The sequence below is a fragment of the Pongo abelii genome, chromosome 18 (genome assembly GCF_028885655.2).
Source record: "Pongo abelii isolate AG06213 chromosome 18, NHGRI_mPonAbe1-v2.0_pri, whole genome shotgun sequence".
NCBI lineage: Eukaryota > Metazoa > Chordata > Mammalia > Primates > Hominidae > Pongo > Pongo abelii.
The window spans coordinates 45,862,264-45,882,450 of NC_072003.2; the positions used below are offsets into that span (position 1 = coordinate 45,862,264).

Consider the following 20,187-nt stretch of genomic DNA (forward strand, 5'->3'; position numbering starts at 1 on the left):
CAGATCACACGAATTTTAAATAGCAGATCAGTCATGCTACTTGGGGTGATCAGAAAGACTTGAACACTTACCAAGTGAATAATTTTATTAAGGTCCTGAAGGTGAGTGTCCGGAGGTGCTGGGTAAAACACATCACAGGTAAGAAACGGGAAACCTACCTCAGCATTTCTGAAAGGCACAATCTATGGAAGGGAAACCTAGCGTAATAAAACCCTCACTGGATGTACATGGAAAGGAGTATGGTGAGCTGTTTCCTTTTTAAAGGATGAGACCTTCATAAATTGGCCCCTCGGATTCTGGTGATTCCCGCCGCAAGCGCAAATGCTCCAGTGTGTTATGAAAATGTTTGTTAATCTGCTCTGTTTCTTCACTGGATTCAAGATTTGGGAGGTCTTCTCGAATCTTTTGGATAAGCTGGTTTAAAACCTGAATTGTTACCTACAAAAGAATATGTACAAATTCATGATCAAGCACGTACCACAAAAAATGAAAGGCAATTTAATAAAACTGTTTTGAGAAGCTTGTTACACTCATCAATTACCTGAGTAATTATGAAAAAAGAAAGATGGGGATACAATTCATAGTTTGAACAACTACTATCAAAAAAAAACAACAACAACAACAACCCTTTAAAACAAGCAAAATTGGCCCAGCGCAGTGGCTCATCCCTGTACTCCCAGCACTTTGGGAGGCTGAGGCGGGCAGATCACTTGAAGTCAGGAGTTTTGAGACCAGCCTGGCCAACATGGTGGAAACCCATTTCTACTAAAAATACAAAAATTAGCTGGGCGTGGTGCCAGGCGCCTATAACACCAGCTATTCAGAAGGCTGAGGCATGACAATTGCTTGAACCTGGAAGGCAGAGGCAGCAATGAGCTGAGATTGCGCCACTGCACTCCAGCCTGGGTGACAGAGCCAGACTGTCAAAAAAAGAAAAACAAGCAAAATTTTATTTAACTTACAAATGTTGACCAAAACTGTATTGCTAAAAGGATACTGCGGTTAGGAATTATTATTATTATTATTTTTGAGACAGAGTTTCACTCTTGTTGCCCAGGCAGGAGTGCAATGGCACAGTCTTGGCTCACTGCAGCCTCCACCTCCTAGGTTCAAGCGATTCTCCTGCCTTAGGCTTCCAAGTAGCTGGGATTACAGGCGCCTGCCACCACGCCTGGCTAATTTTTGTATTTTTAGTAGAGATGGGGTTTCACAATGTTGGCCAGGCTGGTTTCAAACTCCTGACCTCAGGTGATCTGCCTGCCTCAGCCTCCCAAAGTGCTGGGATTACCGGCATGAGCCACCACGCCCAGCCTAGGAATTATCTTAAACTAGAACATTATGACAAATTAGCCTATTATTTGACATCTGTAAATTATTTTATATTTTTCAAATGAACAGTGATTAAAGTATCAGAATGATAAACTTTTGTACATATCAAATCTCCTAAGAGTAGGAAGGGAAAATATTAGTTTATTAACAACACTTTACTAATTCACTTACCGCATCATTTTCCTTTTCATAAAAATAGATATATCTGTTCAGAATTTCTATAAAAAGCTGCACTTGTAAAGAGGGGTCCATGCACTGATTTGCTATTTTTAGAGCTTTCTTTAGGCACTCCATTACCCTCTTGCCTCCGTGAAGCTAAAATGAAAGGGCAGGGGGACAGTGAAGAGATTAATGAAACATCCCGTTTTCATACAAAGAAACACAACACTACCGTGCTCTTTCGTGTTTTAAAGGGACACAACAAATTTAAATCCTTTTCATTCTCCTTCTTCTTGTTTTGAAGTACACAGCTGTATTTTTTTAAAAACAGGTAGTGGTTTGAACTTGCTATGTTACAATATCTCAAAGCAGAGGCTTCACTACAGGATGAGACTCTCTTTTTTAACAAAACAAAGCAATTTTGTTCATCAGATTTCCAAGCACCCCAAATGTTTCACCTCCAGAACACAAGGCCATGGCAACTGATCCCTGTTATGGATCCTGTCTGCTATCATGCAGTCAGGAATGACCTTACCTCCTCCCCATGTTTGTCTGTGTTTCTGCCAGACCAGAAGAGATGTGCACAGGTGCTCACAGCTCGGCCCTGATCAGGTTTCTTTAGAAGTTTGGATGCAGCAAGGGCACACTGAGTCCTCAGAGGTTCGTGATTCTCTTCACTGAAGCACTTCATCCTTTCAAAAGTGCCAATGATCAAGGTGATGGCAGCTAGCTGTGCTTTGGAGTCACTGATTTCATCTTCATACAGAGAAAATGCCTAGTGAACACAAAGCAGAAAGGACTTTCAAGGACCAACCATCCTCTAGTTGAGCATTTTCCAAAGTACTTGTCACCAAACCTCCATCCTGTGAGACTTCTGCAGCCTTCATATCAGAACATGCTGCACCCTCTCTTGAGAGCCACGGGACACAGGTGAGATGGTAAAAATGCTAACAAGTTGCAATAAAGAAACTTCTTTCAACTTTGTTTAACCCAGGGTTCCCAAACTGAATTTTGGGAATTGAGTGCATTTCCCAAATTTCATGTTCCATGAAACACTTTTACCATGACCCACTTGGAAATCTTAGATTTCATCAGCAAATGATCAACATCAGTCAATTATGACAATAATATTAACAGGTTCCATGATGGTGGGAAGGTGGTAGTTACATATTCAGTAAAAGAAGAGTAAATTCATGTGCATTACCACCATGCCGGCAAACAAGAAACTGAACCCAGCAGAGCTGACATGACAACGCAGAAAAAACAGAGCATCACCTGGGACATGAATTCATATGCGACTGTTTCATGATTTTCAAAACCAATTTCCCCAGCAGCTAGTGCTCCTTGAAGAAATAGTCTTAAGGGCAATTCTGCCAGCTCTGCTTTGATCAAAGCACTGATAGTCTGGTGGGCAAATGAAAAAATCTTCTGGCACTTCTTTTCCCATTTGTCATCCTAAAACAAGAAAAAACATTTTAAGTTACCTTAAGTTCAAAATTAACTTGTTCCAGGATATCCATTTTAATAGAACAAAATAGTGAACGCGGTAAGTTGAGTGCAGTTTTCCTGTCATTTTCCTTCTCTGTTTCAGTTATAGGGCAAACAAGTAAATCAAGCAGGATGTCTTCTCAAAACATCATTTGAGGTTAAATTGCCTTTGCAATGTTAATGTATTTGGTATTTGTTTTTTCTTTTTGAGACAGAGTTTTGCTCTTGTTGCCCAGACTGGAGTGCAGTGGTGCAATCTTGGCTCACTGCAACCTCCATCTCCTGGATTCAAGTGATTCTCCTGCCTCAGCCTCCCGAGTAGCTGGGATTACAGGTGCCCACCACCACACCCAGCTAATTTTGTATTTTTAGTAGGGGCGGGGTTTCACCAAGTTGGCCAGGCTGGTAACTCCTGACCTCAAGTGATCCGCCCGCCTCAGCCTCCCAAAGTGCTGGGATCACAGGCGTGAGCCACCACACCCAACCTGTTTTTCTTTCCTTTTTTTTTCTTTTAAAAAGCTCTGTTACCCAGCTGGAGTGCAGTGGTGTGATCACAGCTCATTGCAGCCTTAACTCCTGGGTTCAAGTGATGCTCCCACCTCAGACTCCCAAATAGCTAGGACTACAGGCTCGCATCACCACACCTGGCAAATTTTTATTTTTTATTTTTTGTAGAGATAGGGTCTCATTCTGTTGCCCAGGCTGATCTTGAACTACTGGCCCCGAGCAAACCTCCCACCTCAGCCTCCCAAAGTGTTGGGATTACAGGCATGAGCCATCACACCTGGCTGACAATTGTTTTTTCTGATTTGTAAGTTACATTCCCAAATTGGAGAAAATTAGAAAAATACACAAAATCATCCACACATCAACCCTAAATCTACCACCCAGGGATAATCATTGGTAACATTCAGATGCTAAATGTCTTCCTTTCTTTTTTTCTATGTAAATGTAATGTAACTGGCATTTTTGTGTTTGGTTTTCTTTTTTCTCTTTGGCGCGATCTCGGCTCACTGCCACCTCTGCCTCTTGGGTTCAAGCCATTCTTCTGCCTCAGCCTCCTGAGTAGCTGGGATTACAAGCGCGCCACCACACCCTGCTAATTTTTGTATCTTTAGTAGAGAAGGGGTTTCACCTTATCGGCCAGGCTAGTCTTGAACTGCTAACCTCAAGTGATCCACCCATCTCAGCCTTCCAAAGTGCTAGGATTACTGGCGTGAGCCACTGCATCTAGCCCTTATTTTCTTGAGAGTTAAACAAAATCAATTCACACTTCAAGTAATTTGTATCTAATTTTTCTTTTCTTTTTTTTTTTGAGAAGAAGTTTCCCTCTTGTTGCCCAGGCTGGAGTGCAATGGCATGATCTCAGCTTGCCACAACCTCCGCCTCCCAGGTTCAAGTGATTCTCCTGCCTCAGCCTACCGAATAGCTGGGATTACAGGCATGCGCCACCACACCCAGCTAATTTTGTATTTTTAGTAGAGATGGGGTTTCTCCATATTGGTCAGGCTGGTCTCAAACTCCCGACCTCAGGTGATCTGCCTGCCTCAGCCTCCCAAAGTGCTAGGATTACAGGCATGAGCCACTGCGCCCAGCTCTAATTTTTCTTTCACTTATTTTGTCCTAACAATTTTCCCGATACTAATTCGAAATCATTTTAATGACTAGAAAATATTATGGAGACTGACTATGGCATAATTTATTTAACTATTCCCTTTTAGAAATAATCTCTAATATTACAATGAATGTTCTATATACACTAAGCTTTATTGAGACCCTAATTATTCCCTTAGTATAAATTCCTGGAATTCCACTTGGAAGTAAAATTATTGGATATTTTAACACCCTACTTACATACTGCCAACTTCCTAGAAGTATTATATTAATTCACACTGCCAACATTAGATGAGAATGAATTTTCATCACACCATCGCCATTGCTGAACCTTATTTTTCATTTCTCTTTGCCAATTTGATTTCTTAAAAGGTTCGCTGTTGTAATTACAAGCAAGGTTAAATATTTTATCATGACTGACTATCCAAATTTCTTCTTGTTAAAGCAATCAGTTCTTTTCATTTTTAAAAGATGGCGACAGGCTGGGCACGGTGGCTCATGCCTGTAATCCCAACACTTAGGGAGGCTAAGGAGGCAGGAGGATCGCTTGAGCCCAAGAGTTTCAGACCAGCCTAGGCAACATGGTGAGACTCTCTCTCTACAAAAAATAAAAAATTAGCCAGTGTGGTGGCACATGCTTGTAGTCCCAGCTACTCAGGAGGCTAAAATGGAAGGATCGCTTGAGCCTAAGAGTTGGAAGCTGCAGTGAGCTGTAATCATACCACTGTATCCCAGTCTGGGCGACAAAGACCTTGACTCAAAAAAAAAAAAAAAAAGTGACAGTGGCAGTCATAGACCTTGGCACAGTGCATGACAACACAGTAAGAAATGCTAGTAAATAAGTAAAGCCTAGTTACTTTTATTTATTTGCCCTAAATCGTTTTGATCCCCAGAATTTTTTTATCTTATAACTGAAAGTTTGTATTCTTTGGCAACTACCGTTCTAGTCTTTGCTTACACAAGTTCAACCATTTTTTAGTGACTGGGTCTCCCTCTGTCACCCAGGCTGGAGAGCAAATGCATAATCATAACTCACTGCAGCCTCCAACTCCTGGGCTCAAGCTGTCCTCCTGCCCTAGCCTCTTTTTTTTGAGACAGAGTCTCGCTTTGTCACCCAGGCTGGAGTGCAGTGGCGTGATCTCGGCTTACTGCAACCTCTGCCTCCCGGGTTCAAGTGATTCTCCTGCCTCACCTTCCCGGGTAGCTGGGATTACAGGCATGTGCCCTCACACCTGGCTAATTTTTGTATTTTTAGTAGAGACAGGGTTTCACCATGTTGGCCAGGCTGGTCACAAACTCCTGATCTCAGATGATCCACCCACCTTGGCCTCCCACAGTGCTAGGATCACAGGTGTGAGCCACCACACCCGGCCCGGCCCTAGCCTCTTGAGTAGGTAGGACTATAGGCATGTACCACCAAGCCTGGCTAATTTTTTAATTTTTTTTTTTTTTTTTTTTTTAGACGGAGTTTCACTCTTGTTGCCCAGGCTGAAGCTCAATGGCGCAATCTAGGCTCACCGCAACCTCTGCATCCCGGGTTCAAGTGATTCTCCTGCCTCAGCCTCCCGAGTAGCTGGGACTACAGGCATGCGCCACCATGCCCAGCCAATTTTGTATTTTCAGTAGAGACGGGGTTTCTCCATGTTGGTCAGGCTGTTCTCGAACACCCGACCTCAGGTGATCTGCCTGCCTCAGCCTCCCAAAGTGCTGGGATTACAGGTGTGAGCCACCACACCTGGCCTTTTTATTTTTTGATAGAGATTGGGTCTTGCTATGTTACCCAGGCTGGATGAATTCAACTTAAAAAACAATTCTACATATAAATGAAGTCATACAGTACTTGCCTTTCTGTGTTTGGCTTATTTCATTTAGAATAATGTCCTCCAGATTAATCCCTGTTGTCATAAATGGCAAGATTTTCTTCATTTCTATAGCTGAGTATTATTCCACTATGTAGAGAATATGTGTGTACATACGTATATATACACACATATATACATATATACACACACATATATACACAACACAATTTCTTTACTCATCTATCGATGGACACTAAGGTTGTTCCCATATCTCAGCCATTGTGAATAATGCTGCAATAAACATGGGAGTGCAGATATCTCTTTGAGATACTGATTTCCTTTCCTTTGAATAGATAACTAGATGTGGGACTGCAGGGTCACATGGTAGTTCTAGTTTCAGTTTTTTGAGGAACCTCCATACTGTTTTCCATAATGGCTATACTAATTTATATTCCCACCAATAATAAACAGGGTTCCCATTTCTCTACATCCTTGCCAACACTTGATTTTCTGTTTTTTTGATAACAGTTATTCTGACAGATGTGAGGTGACATCTCATAGTGGTTTTGATTTACATTTTCCTGATAAATGATGTTGAACATCTGTTCACATACCAGTTGGCCACCTGTATGTCTTCTTTGGAAAAATGTCTATTCAGATCCTTTGCTCATTTTTAAATCAAGTTATTCATTTGCTTGCTATTGAGTTGCATTCCATATATATTTTAGATATTGACCACTTTTCAGATGTATAGTTTGCAAATATTCTCCCCCATTCCATTGCCTGTCTCTTCACTCTGCTGATTGTTTCCTTTGTTGTACAGAAGCTTTTTAGTTTATTAAACTTATTTTTGCTTACTTTTTGCTTATTTTAAGCTTATTTTAAACTTATTTTTTGCTTATTTTTAAACTTATTTTTGCTTTGGTTGTGTAGGTTTTTGGTTTCATATCCAAAAAATCATTGACCAATGACAAGGAGGTTTTTCCCTATGTTTTCTTCTAGGAGCTTTATGGTTTCAGGTCTTTAATCCATTTTGAGTTCATTATTATATATGGCATAAGATGAGAGTCCAATTCCATTCTTTTGCATGTGGATATCCAACTTTCCCAATACTATTTATTGAAGAGACCATTCTTTTCCCCTTTGTGTATTCTTGGTGTCCTTATCAAAGTTTAGTTTATTGCATATGTGTGGGTTTATTTCTAGACTCTCTATTCTGTTCCATTGGTCTATGTGTCTGTTTTTACACCAGTACCATATTACCACACTGTTTTAATTACTATGGCTTTGTAATGTAGGCTGGTTGCTATTTTTATTGTTATATTCACAAATTCCTATCCATAAATGCTGGTGAAGAGTGAATGATAAGCTGGCCTGATAAAAATTGGCCAAAAGCTGCTGTTTCATGCTGGTAGGTCTACTGCATACATCTTTTTTCTCTATTATGAGAAAATCAAGTCCATACTGAGGCCAGGTGCAGCGGTTCACACCTACAATCCTAGCACTTTGAGAGGCTGAGGCAGGAGGATCACTTGAGGCCACAAGTTCGAGACCAACTGGTCAACATGGCAAGACCCTGTCTCTACTAAAAATACAAAAATTAGCTGGGCATGGTGGTGCACACCTGTAATCCCAGCTACTTAGGAGGCTGACACACAAGAATCACTTGAACCCAGGAGTTGGAGGTTGCAGTGAGCCAAGACTGAGCCACTCTACTCCAGCCTGGGCGACAGAATGAGACCTTATCTCAAAACAAACAAACAAACAAAATTAAGTTACTGAGGTCGTTCCTTAACATTAACCTGAATGTCCAACTTTCAGGTACGTGAGCTTGCTTGAGGTATTTTCTTCAAAACTACACTGTGAAGACTCAAGCCATGGTTCCATTTTGAGGAAGAAAAAAGCTCATAAAAAGTTGCCCACAACTCATATTATTCAATGATATGCCTTTAGAGAGAAATGACTGCAATGCTAGGCCCTCTCCTTAGGTTTTAAAGCTAACCTGAATTAGAACTTAGGAAAGAGTTTCAGCATAAATTCACGCTGCTTTAATCTTGCATTTCTAAGTGCTTTTTATGTGATCCCTCAGTTAGTATGTGTCCACCAACATCACCGTTAGGAACACTTAGCACAGGATAAGTAACAGAGAGTTGGCGAAAATGGGATTTTATTATACCAGTCTATTTTTGTATGTTTGAAATTTTTTATAATATAAAACAAACACACACACACTCAGAGTGATGAAAGAGGAAAAAAACGTACCTAAATACTTAAAAGTAAACTCACCACTTTAGAATTATCTTTATATCGAAAAGCCAGCTGGTAAGCTGCAAATACCAAAGGTGGCAGTGTGAAGCGAATCCGCTGATTTCCACCAGCTCCAAAATGTTTTCGTGCTGTGTTCAAAATCTGACCCAAAAGCATTAAAGAAAAAAAAATTTCCAAACTCTGATTAATCATTTGTGAAATAAATGTGGGCTCTAATCATCATTGCTAATATTTTGTGAATATATACAATGTACCATACTTTATGGTAGGCAATTTACATATTTCTTATCTCCTCAAGTTGTCACAACAACCCAGAGACAGATACAGTTCCATTTCACAAATGGGGAAGCCTGAGTTTCAGAGAGGTTGTATAACCTGCCCAAGGTAGCGAGTTAGAAGCAAAGATATATTTAAATATATTTTCATACACACATGTGCAAAGTATGCTGCACTGATAGAGAATGTAGGCTCTGGCCAGGTGTGGTGACTCATGTCTGTAATCCCAGCACTTTGGGAGGCCGAAGGTGGACAGATCAGTTGAGGTCAGGAGTTCGAGACCAGCCTGGCCAACACAGGGAAACCCTGTCTCTACTAAAAATACAAAAATTAGCTGGGCGTGGTGGCACACACCTGTAATCTCAGCTACTGAGGAGGCTGAGGCAGGAGAATTGCTCGAACCCAGGAGATGGAGGTTGCAGTAAGCTGGGATCATGCCACTGCACTCCAGCCTGGGTGACAGAGCAAGATTCCATCTCAAAAAAAAAGAAAAAAGAAAAGAGAAAAAAAGAAGGCTGTGAAGATACTCAACAGACTCACATTTAAAAGCAGATGCTAATACTTATTACATGTGTGGCCTTGGGCAAATTATTTACCTTCTCTTAGCCACAAGTTTCTATAAACTCCTAGGGTTGTTGGGAAGATCAAGTGACACATGTGAAGTCTCACCACTACTTAGCACAAGGCATACGCTCAGTAATATTAACTATTACTATGATACAGAACAACTATATGCATATTTCTGGTACATCATACCTCCTCATTCAAAAAAATATTAAGACCATTTAAGTCAAGGAAAATGCTAATATACTTTAAAAGAGCTACTTGTGAAATATTCCATGAATTCTGTGTTGTTCTTGGATTTTTTTTTCTGAAATGGCACAACATATAGCGAATTCAGAAAAATTACAAGAAAAACACAGAGTTGATAAAATATTTTTAGTATATGTGACACAATGGCATTCAGGTTTTGTGAAATTCCTGATATGGTAGATGAATAAGAGAATGCATTTCCCCTAGGGGCAGTCAGAGCTAATGACCCTATCATTAAAGATCTCCATACATGGGAATAACCAATCAGCCACATGCAGAAGGCATACTGTTTTTTGAGACGAAGTTTCACTCTTGTTGCCCAGGCTGGAGTGCAATGGCGTGATATCCACTCACTGCAACCTCCACCTCCCAGGTTCAAGTGATTCTCCTGCCTCAGTCTCCCAAGCAGCTGGGATTACAGGCGCCCACCACCATGCCCAGCTAATTTTTTGCATTTTTAGTAGAGATGGGGTTTCACCGTGTTGGCCATGCCGGTCCTGAACTCCTGACCTCAGGTGATCCATCCACCTCAGCCTCTCAAAGTGCCGGGATTATAGGTGCGAGCCACCATGCCCCGCCGGAAGGCATAGTTTCTAACTACTATATTTGGTAGGCAACAGAAAATGAACACAGATACAAACAATCTCACACAGAAACATAAGGCAATCAGTTAAAATACTCAGACAGTCACTCTGTACAGATCACATAGCTCACAGAGCACAATACCATAGTCCTGGAATGTTTGTCACTAAACCAAGACAAAGACCATCACACTATCAACAGAAGTCAGCCTCTTATTTCACACTGATTATGAAGAAGTACAGGAGTGTCAACTACAATGAAGAAAGTCAACAGAAAGAGATGAGACAGTCAGGACATCCTCAAGCAAATGTCTTTTTCATCATAGCAGCCTAACAGCCTTATGCATCCAAGAATGGTTAAACTACTTTGCCCAAACAATAATTAAGCAGCCAACTGTGCTAACCCTTCACTAAAATAAACTATCTATCTAGTATCAGTCACTGATACCCCTACTCAGGCAACATGTTTTATCCATTTCACAAAGATTCCCTGTGGACTAATAATAAAGAGAGAACCTCATGTGATTGTTCTTTATCAGAAAAAAAAAAAGTTAAGAAAAAGGCAAAACGAATTTTTAAATCTTTCATCAAAAAACAAAAACTCACATTTTCAATATGACAAATATAATTTATACTTGCAAATTTGGAAAAGTAAAATTAAACATAAGAATTGTATTTCTTATAAAGTTTATTATAAGCTACACATAGTTCAGAAAAAAATGAACATGGAATAATTATGGGCACTCAAGTAAAAGAAGACAGACTTTTTTGTAATTCTCAGATAGTCTTCAAAAGAAATCAGAGCAACTGAATTGTTACTCACATGCTCCAGAAGTTTACAAACAATTATGTGTTTATACATAAAGTAAAAGCCCATGGATGCCATGAATCTTTTTTTTTTTTTTTTTGAGATGGAGTCTCGCTGTGTTGCCCAGGCTGGAGTGCAGTGGCACAATCTCGGCTCACCGCAACCTCCGCCTCCCAGGTTCAAGTGAATCTCTAATTCAGTTGTAATTCCTTCAAAACCATCTAAGACCAGAAAGTGAATTAAACCATTTTAAGCACTTGAACATGTGATTTCACTAGGAGCTGATACAAGGATATACTAAAGGTAAACTCATACCAAGTACTGCTGGTCAGGGTCCTCAGAGTGCAGCAGATGAATGAAGCGGCCCACAAGGCTCTGCTCATCAGCAAAATCTTCTGGATCAGGGTCTTCTACAGGTTGATCTGGCTGATCTTGAATCAATGTGGATACCAAATTCATTATGGAATCCACCTGTAACATGCGAGGCACAAGAAACCCACTGATATGAAACCACTGGCATATAAAGCCATTATCAAAAGTGTTTCCAGTTATAAAATTACAATACAGTATCAACAAGATATTCCTTTTTTTGGTGAGAAAGTCGATATACATGTATGTCATACACACATATACAGACAAAAGTCTGGAAAGATATTCACCAAATGTTAATTAACAGTGGTTATTCTCTATCTGGTGGAATTATAAATGTTTTATAATTCTTCATACATCTCCAATTTTTAATTTATATAATGAAAAAGTTACTTGTAAATTTTATTTAGTATTGAATTACCCTCCCCTCCCATCTCAGGTATCTAGGTCCAAAGTCTAAAATTGTAACACAGTTTCCCTAAAATAGCACGTAGGTATTATCTTACCTGGTCTTGAGAGACAATTTCTGTGTTATAATCCAGAACATTACTAAGCACATAACAACTCATGCTCTTTCTGGACTCGTAGTCAAAGTACTCAAAGAGTGGGTGAAAGTGTTTTAATTTCAAGACTGTTAAAATATTGTTGTAAGTGTCAACTGGTATTTTCAAAAGTCTGGTGAGTTCCTTTGAAACTGCACTACTGGTAGCAATACTACAAAAAGAAAAACAGAAGTCTTAATGAATAAAATTAACCTTCTATATACACAAATAGCACTTGTTCCATAAGAATTTGAAACTTTTCATTACACATTAAAGGAAATGGGTCAAGTGAATCATACCACCACAGAAGACTATAACAACCTCCTTTCAAGAGGATAAAAATGCTTATCTAAACACAAATATATATTCATCTATTATTTTTCTGTTGATACAAAACTAGATACAGTTTCCAACTCATGAACAGATGGTAGAGCTGGAGTTAAGATGACTGTCTAGAATTCGATGACATTTCTAAGGGAAGTATTTTAAGTGGTAGTTTGGTTCCCAGGGGGAACCATATTTCATCATATTCATGATGAAAATAAGTAGGAAAAAAACTCCATGCAAAACCAGCAATTTGACACAATAGAAAAATATATAAACTATTTCTTCTGCATCAGATGTTGGTGATTAAGGAAAAGCAGGCTGACTGACTTTTAGGTAGTCGTTAGTAAAATCATTCTGTAGATATTGAGGCATATTGGGGCATTTATTACAACCTCTTTAGAGGTTGTTATTTCTAATTATTTTGTCTATTTTTACTTTAAAATTCACTTGGGGAGAAAGACATAGATACATCATTTAGTTTTTTTAATTTAAATTTTTTTATTTTTAATTGTATTTTTTATTAGAGACAGGGTCTCGCTATGTTGCCCAGGCTGTTCTCAAACTCATGGACTCAAGTGATTCTCCCAACTCAGCCTCCTGAATAGCTGGGATTACAGGTGCAAGCCACCACACGTGGTACATCATTTAATTTTCTCTCACACTTATCATTCCATATCTGGACTTGTTTTCAGTTCACACACACACAAAACCAAAAATGACCAAAAGAAAAAGGGTAACACAAAGGGAGGAAAAAAAGAAGAAATTTTCTTGATGCAGGTAAACCACCGGAAGGGAGATAGAAAGGAGGAAGATTACATGAGGTAAAATTCTGAAGAATATGTTGGGGGGAGGCAGGCCTGGCTTGACCCAAACCCAGAGCAGTGGGGAATGGGGCAGGAAGGGAACTGCTGGGGAAGGTAACAGGATCAGAGCTGCCCATAGTGGCCACTAGAGGACGCCATAAGTCTAGGACAGAACAGCTGAGGAGGCTTCAAGTTGGAAATAGTACTGTTGATATTTCCTTTAAGGTATCAAAATCAAAGCTCAAAATAGAAAAGATATTTAAACCAATTTAATTCTGCACCTTAAATATACATAGCCCCTCATTTTTCACCACGTGCTCATTCGTAGGAAAACACCACTTATGGAAATAAATACTGCCTGACAAAGTTTCCTTACCAGTTTAAGAACAAACTCATTCACATGCAAGCTTGTCCAACCCGAAGCCCACAGGCCACATGCAGCCTAGGATGGCTTTGAATGCGGCCCAACACAAATTCGTAAACTTTCTTAAAACATTATGAGTTTTTTGGGATTTTTTTTTTAAAGCTCATCAGCTATAGTTAGTGTTAGTGTATTTTATGTGTGGCCCAAAGAAATGCTTCTTCCAATGCAGCCCAGGGAAGCCAAAAGATTGGATGCCCCTGACACACAGAAAGGGATCCAAATTGGAGACACTGGTCCCTGAAGACTGCCCATGGTCCGTAGGTACCACAATTTCATTAATATAAAAAAAACCAAGTAATTGGTCACTACTTTCTGCCCCTGGCAGTGCTAAGCATGACAATCTTAATGCATGATTAAAACAAGACTAATGCCAGCAGTTCAAAAAACAATTGAGAAAGATAAGCCAATGTAGGACAAAAATATCTTTGAGGATTTTTACAAAAATGTAACTGACTTACTGTTCAAGGTTGAGCTTATTGAATATCTCCACTGTTGTTTCTAGAACTTTATCAACATAGTCCACACGATCAGGGTAACATTTCATGGCAAGATTAATGAGAGAGACTTGTAAAGATACAACATCCTCTGAAGGCATGTCTTGTCTAGACTGGAATGTTTAGAAAACCACACAATTTATTTTAAACAATTGTAAAAGAAGGCAGAGAAGGTTCAAAGTTTTGAGAACTTAGGAGAAATGCTACACAAACCTGTATCACTGTAGCCACCTGCTGTGAAAATATATCAAAAAGTTTAATATCCGCTGGGATTCCAGGTCCATCTTCACGGTGAGCAAATAAAGCTAATCTTAAAAAAATAAAAAATAAAAAATAACCCTTTATTTTAAAAGATACAGGGTTTGGGTAGTGAGATCATGGATGACATCTTATTCTTTATTGCTTTTCTATATTTTGTATGAGCCCAAAAGGTTTTTGTTTGGTTTTTTTTGTTTTGTTTTGAGACAGAGTCTCGCTCTGTCGCCCGGGCTGGAGTGCAGTCACGCACTCTCCACTCAATGAAACCTCCACCTGCTGGACTCAGGCTATCCTCCTTCTACCTCAGCCTCCTGAGTAGCTGGGGCTAACAGCATGTGCCACCATACCCAGCTAATTTTTGTGTTTTCTGTAGTGATGGAGTTTCACCATGTTGCCCAGGGTGGTACTGACCTAGACTCAAGCAAGCCTCCCTCCTTGGCCTCCCAAAGTGCTGGGAATACAGATGTGAGCCACTGCACCCGGCCTCCTCAATTCATTTTTAACTAAACAGTTTTGCCAATGAAACCTTTTTCATCAGCATTCTTATTTCATACCATATTAAGTGGATTTTCAACAAGATAATTCTCTCAAACTGTTTGAAGCATAATTAAGTAGATATGGACAGAAATGCATTAAAGTGACAAATGTATTCAACAACCATGATTTAAATACATAACCTTTAAAAAATAAAAGTAGATAGACTATTTTAAGATACTGCATTTTTACTAAAGCTTGAAATACAAGTCTAAAATTCATAAAATTAACTTTTATTTCCCACATCTTAAATTACTCAAAATAATATGTTTCATTATCATTATCTGTTTGTCAGAGTCACAACTACATCCACATTTTGCTATGCCCAGAAGCATCACTACTGACAGAGATGTGTAAGTGACATTACAGGCAACTCAGGAAAATCCAGTTACTAGCTTCCTTTAAGAGTGGGCCCAATAAGTATGGAATTTTTGCTGCCCAGGATTGAGCTGATAATTTGGAAAAATTTGTTATCTAAATTCTCAGACTTTAAAGCTAATAACTTAGTTTTTTAAAAGACATACAAAAGGTATCTGCAGAAATTAATCTTCTCTTAGGTTTCTGGTTTCATGACAATGCTTACAAGTGTAGGACAGACATCATATACTACTACACAACATGGCTGCAAAAAAGTCACCCATTGGCCAAGCGCGGTGGCTCATGTCTGTAATCCCAGCACTTTGGGAAGCTGAGGCAGGCAGATCATTTGAGCTCAGGAGTTTGAGACCAGCCTAGCCAACCTGGCAAAACCCTGTCTCTACTAAAAATACAAAAATTAGCTGGGCATGTTGGTGCATGTCTGTAATCCCAGCTACTCCGGAGGCTGAGACGCTAGAATCACTTGAACCTAGGAGTCGGAGGTTGCAGTGAGCCGAGATAGCGCCACTGCACTCTAGCTTGGGTGACAAGAGTGAGGCTCTGTCTCAAAAAAAAAAAAATCTAAGAAAATAAAAAAGTGGATGTACTAAACATATTTGATACTTAAAATTTTTTCTTTAAGAAAATGTGATGATAGAGTGATTACTTGAACATTTTCAATCATCTGTATCTTACGGCTACTCTAAATCAAATGAGTTCCCACTGCAAGATACTTACATCATGGTAAAAAACAAATTTTGTTCTTCAATATGATCTTTGGATTTGTACGATTTAAAAAATAAGTCTGTACAACCTCTTTAAATGTCAATTAAGCACACAGAATAAAGATATTCATTATCTTCATGTCTCCTGCACATTTAAGTTAAGCCTCTTTCATGTCTAACCTAGGTAAGTACCTAGTACTCATACTCACAAAGCTAAATTATTTATAGTGTAATTAAATTAAGATCATTGGTATGATAAAGATGTAACAGAAACAAATAATTCAAAAAAATGTTTAAAATTCATTATTCCCAAGTGAGAGCATCTATCCTCCAGTGTTGGAAGGTCTTACCTATCAATTAAAGCAATGATTATGTTTTTCACGTTTACATTCTGGTGTAACTCAGCACAGGCCCGAAGAAAAGGATTCAAAGTCTGGAGGTGAAATTCATCAGGGAAAACCTGAAAATCAAATGATCAATACAAATAAAAGTATTTCACATAATATTCTGGACTCACATATGGTAAAGTTCACATGTGTGGGGGAAAAACACTCTATTCTTATACAACTAAATTCAAACACATTACTTTTGAACCTCTCTACTAAACATAAGCTCAGACAGAAATATTCCAATAAACAAAGTGCACCTACAATTAAACTAAAGCTACAGAGACCTAGAAAACTCAGATTACTCATTCCTACATTTTGGAGGAAAACAAACCACATTGATACAAAGACCAAGGTATAAGTTAGAAACAGAAAATTCCTATTTTAAAATTATTTTTAGAAGAAGCAAGATTACATGAAAAAAAAAAGAAACACTAAAAAAATTTTTTTAATTTTTTATAGAAATGGCATCTTGCTACGTTGTCCAGGCTGGTTTTGAACTCCTGGCCTCAAGAGATCCTCCCACCTTGAACTCCCAAACTGCTGAGATTACAGGTGTGAGTCACCACACCCCGCAAGGAAAATTCTTTATTCAGGAAAGCTTATTTCCTATTCCATTAAAATTTTTTCAAAACAATTAAATTTAATGAAAGATAAAATAGGTCATTTAAAAAAAATGAAATAAATGTTCCCACCTACCTGAATAATACACTCCATGAGATATTCTTGAGCCAAAGCATCCCTACAGTTTACAACTTGCTCCAATATGCCAGTCAAAACGATCTAAAACAGAAAAAAACACACATAAGGGTTAAAATCTGTTTTCAAAATCTTAAGCTATTCCTCTAGTAACACATTTGAACTACTAACTTGAAAATCGTATTTGAGATTTTTCTCACCAAGACTTCACTTCTAAACTTTAAAAGCTTTTTTCTTTTTGAGACAAGGTCTTGTTCGGTTGCCCAGGCTGGAGTGCAGTGGCACAATCTCCACTCAATGCAACATCCACCTCCTAGGCTCAAGTCATCCTCCCACCTCAAGCCTCCTGAGTGCTGGGACTACAGGTACGTTCCACCATGCCCAGCTAATTTGGGTAATTTTTGTAGAGATGGGGTCTCCCTATGTTGCCCAGGCCTGTCTCAAACTCCTGGACTCAAGTGATCCATCTGCCTTGGTCTCTCAAGAGTGAGCTTTTTTCTTCATGGCTTGTGCTTGTATATCCTCAGAAATCTTTGTCTAATCCTAGGTCATAAAGATTTCCTCTGTGTTTTCTTCTAACAGTTTTAGGTTCTATATTTAGGTCTCTGATTGATTTTTGTGTTTTTTCTATATGGTATGAGGGATGAGTCAAGGTTCAGGGTCTTTTGTTTGCATATAAACATCCAATTGTTCCAGAATCACTTGCTGAAAAGGTTGCCTTTGTACTTTTATCAAAAATAACTGATCATAAATATCTGGGTCTATTATGGATTGTCTAGTCAGAGACTGGTAAACTGAGCTGCTGCTTGTTTTTACAAATAAAGTTTTACTGGAACAGCCATGCCCATTCACTTCCATATTGTCTGTGGCTGCTTTTGCACCATATCTGCACTGTTATTAGCTGTAGACCAGGGTGTCCAATCTTTTGGCTTGAAGAAGAATTAGAATTGTCTTGGGCCAAACATAAAATACACTAATAATAGCTGATGAGCTTTAAAAAAAAAAAAAAAAGCAAAAAATCTCATGTTTTAAAGTTTACAAACTTATGGGCCACATTCAAGGCTGTCCTGGGCCGCAGGTTGGACAAGCTTGTTGTACAGCATATGCCTTACAAGGCCAAAAACCATTTATTATCTGGTCCCTCACAGGTAAAGTTTGCCATTCCCTGTTTTATTCCCCTCCATTGATTTGTGTGTCTATCCTTTTCACCAATACCACACAGGATCTCACTGTAGCTTTAGAGTAAATCATGAATTCAGGTTGTTTGGGTCTTTCAACTTGTTCTTCCTTTTCAAATTTGTTGTAGCTGTTCCAGGTTCTTTGTTTCTTCATATAAACTTTAGAATCAGCTTCTTAATTTCTACAAAAGTCTGCTGGGATTTTGACTGAGATTACATTGGATCTATAAATCAATTTTTTTAAAATGCTATTTTGACAATATTAAGTCTTCCAATCCACAAACACTGCATATATATCTTTCCATTTAAGTCTTCTTCAATAACAGCCATTTTAAGATGTTTTTCAATGTACTATTGTGTAACAAAAATATTCTGATTTTAAAAATCGGATTTCAGTTTATCTCAGAACATAAGAAGAGGTAACAAAAAGATATAAACCTGTTTGTAACGTTCCACATTTACACCTTCCAACTGACTGAGGCGCACCAAATTTGTTCCCACTAAAATTCTCAGTTCTTGTCTTTCTCGTTCTCTTTTTTCTCTGTCTCGGCTATGTCCCTGATGCTGCATTCGCACCCAGAGCTTGTTCATTTCTGCAAAGTTGAGCAGTACAAAATCCATGGAATCACTGATGTCACCAGTTGTTTCTTCACTGCAAAGAAACAGAAAAGTCTTTACACAGTATTTACAGGACCAACTTACTACTATCCTTCTCCTTTGTCTATTTCCTACTTATCTCTATAGTACACCAATGCTTTATAAAAAATCACTTTCAACTTCATTGGCTTAGTGTTGAATTTCAAAGGGAACAGACTCTAGGGTAAAAAGTACCATGGAGAGGACAGTATAAATTTAAAGGGCAAATTACTTTCCCCAACTCCTTAACCTGGGCCAACTGGACTTGCTCTTATGGCAACTTCCTTAATTCAAAAAGGCTAGAAGGATGGGCATGGTGGCTCATGTCTGTAATCCAGTGCTTTGGGAGGCCAAGGCAGGAAGATCGCTTTAGGCCAGGAGTTTAAAACTGGCCTGGGCAACATAATGAGACCCCATCCCTACAAACCAAAAACAAAAACAAAAGGCTAAAAAATGTAACACTTATGGTGTACTGCTAACTACATCATTTTACTGTTGAATATTTTGTTTTTAATTGGAATGTAAACTTTGTGAGGGAAGAGACCATGGATTTCCTGCTTTTTCTATGTCTCCTAGGAGGAGACCTCAGTACCTTTCAAAAATTGTTATTGATTGCCTAATTAAATGCTCAAAATGGACAGTCAAAACATAATAAAGCAAGTAACTTCATCGATTTCTCTACATTGTTAAATGTTTTATCTTTTCTGTACTGTTTTAAAAGAAATTGATGCAGATATATTAAAAAACATTAGAAATAAATGATATATTAAAAACCTTAGAAATAAATGAAAATATTAAAAAGAAAAAAACAAAATCTGTTGGGGCAAACTGAAAAAAGATTAAAAATTAAAAAAAGAAAGAAAATAAATGAATAAACTTTTTAAAACAGGAATGAAGTTCTTTAATCTGGGGACCTGTCATGTGAACAGCTCACCCCACTGAAGACCACAGTTGGCTGACCATCTGCCCCTGCTGTGGGATAAAAGTACAGTAGACTTTGATGCTAGAATACTGATAACACAAGAGACAGGAGTGTCTCTGAATGGCTTTTATTTTTCCTTCTCTGGAGTTAACAGCTAACTCGGAACAGATAATTCAAATCACTTATATTCCAAGGTAACTAGCAGTCTATAAATTATAAAAACTGGTAGACACTAAAGGAACAATTATGAAATCCAGCTGGCTCACACTTTATTATTTCATTACGAATTCAATTTCCAAATATAACTCTCTTAAAAAAGTTTTATTTTCAAAGAAGATTTAATGTAGTGGAAAAAATTACATTAAATGAAAAAAGCAGGTCCTAATAATCCAAAG

General features: G+C 38.5%; 1 protein-coding gene across 3 annotated transcripts in view; it reads right to left on the reverse strand.

Moving 5' to 3' along the window:
- Positions 1–20,187, reverse strand: part of VPS35 (VPS35 retromer complex component) — a 27,729-nt gene continuing 7,542 nt past the window's right edge. The window contains 12 exon segments of one of the 3 annotated variants that reach the window (NM_001135292.2): positions 1–438; positions 1,501–1,644; positions 2,024–2,263; positions 2,764–2,943; positions 8,679–8,801; positions 11,454–11,609; positions 12,014–12,221; positions 14,062–14,210; positions 14,311–14,407; positions 16,322–16,431; positions 17,057–17,140; positions 18,673–18,886. In NM_001135292.2, the coding sequence (NP_001128764.1) occupies positions 259–438; positions 1,501–1,644; positions 2,024–2,263; positions 2,764–2,943; positions 8,679–8,801; positions 11,454–11,609; positions 12,014–12,221; positions 14,062–14,210; positions 14,311–14,407; positions 16,322–16,431; positions 17,057–17,140; positions 18,673–18,886 (1,885 nt within the window). In that variant the 3' untranslated portion in view covers positions 1–258. 3 annotated transcript variants of the gene reach the window in all.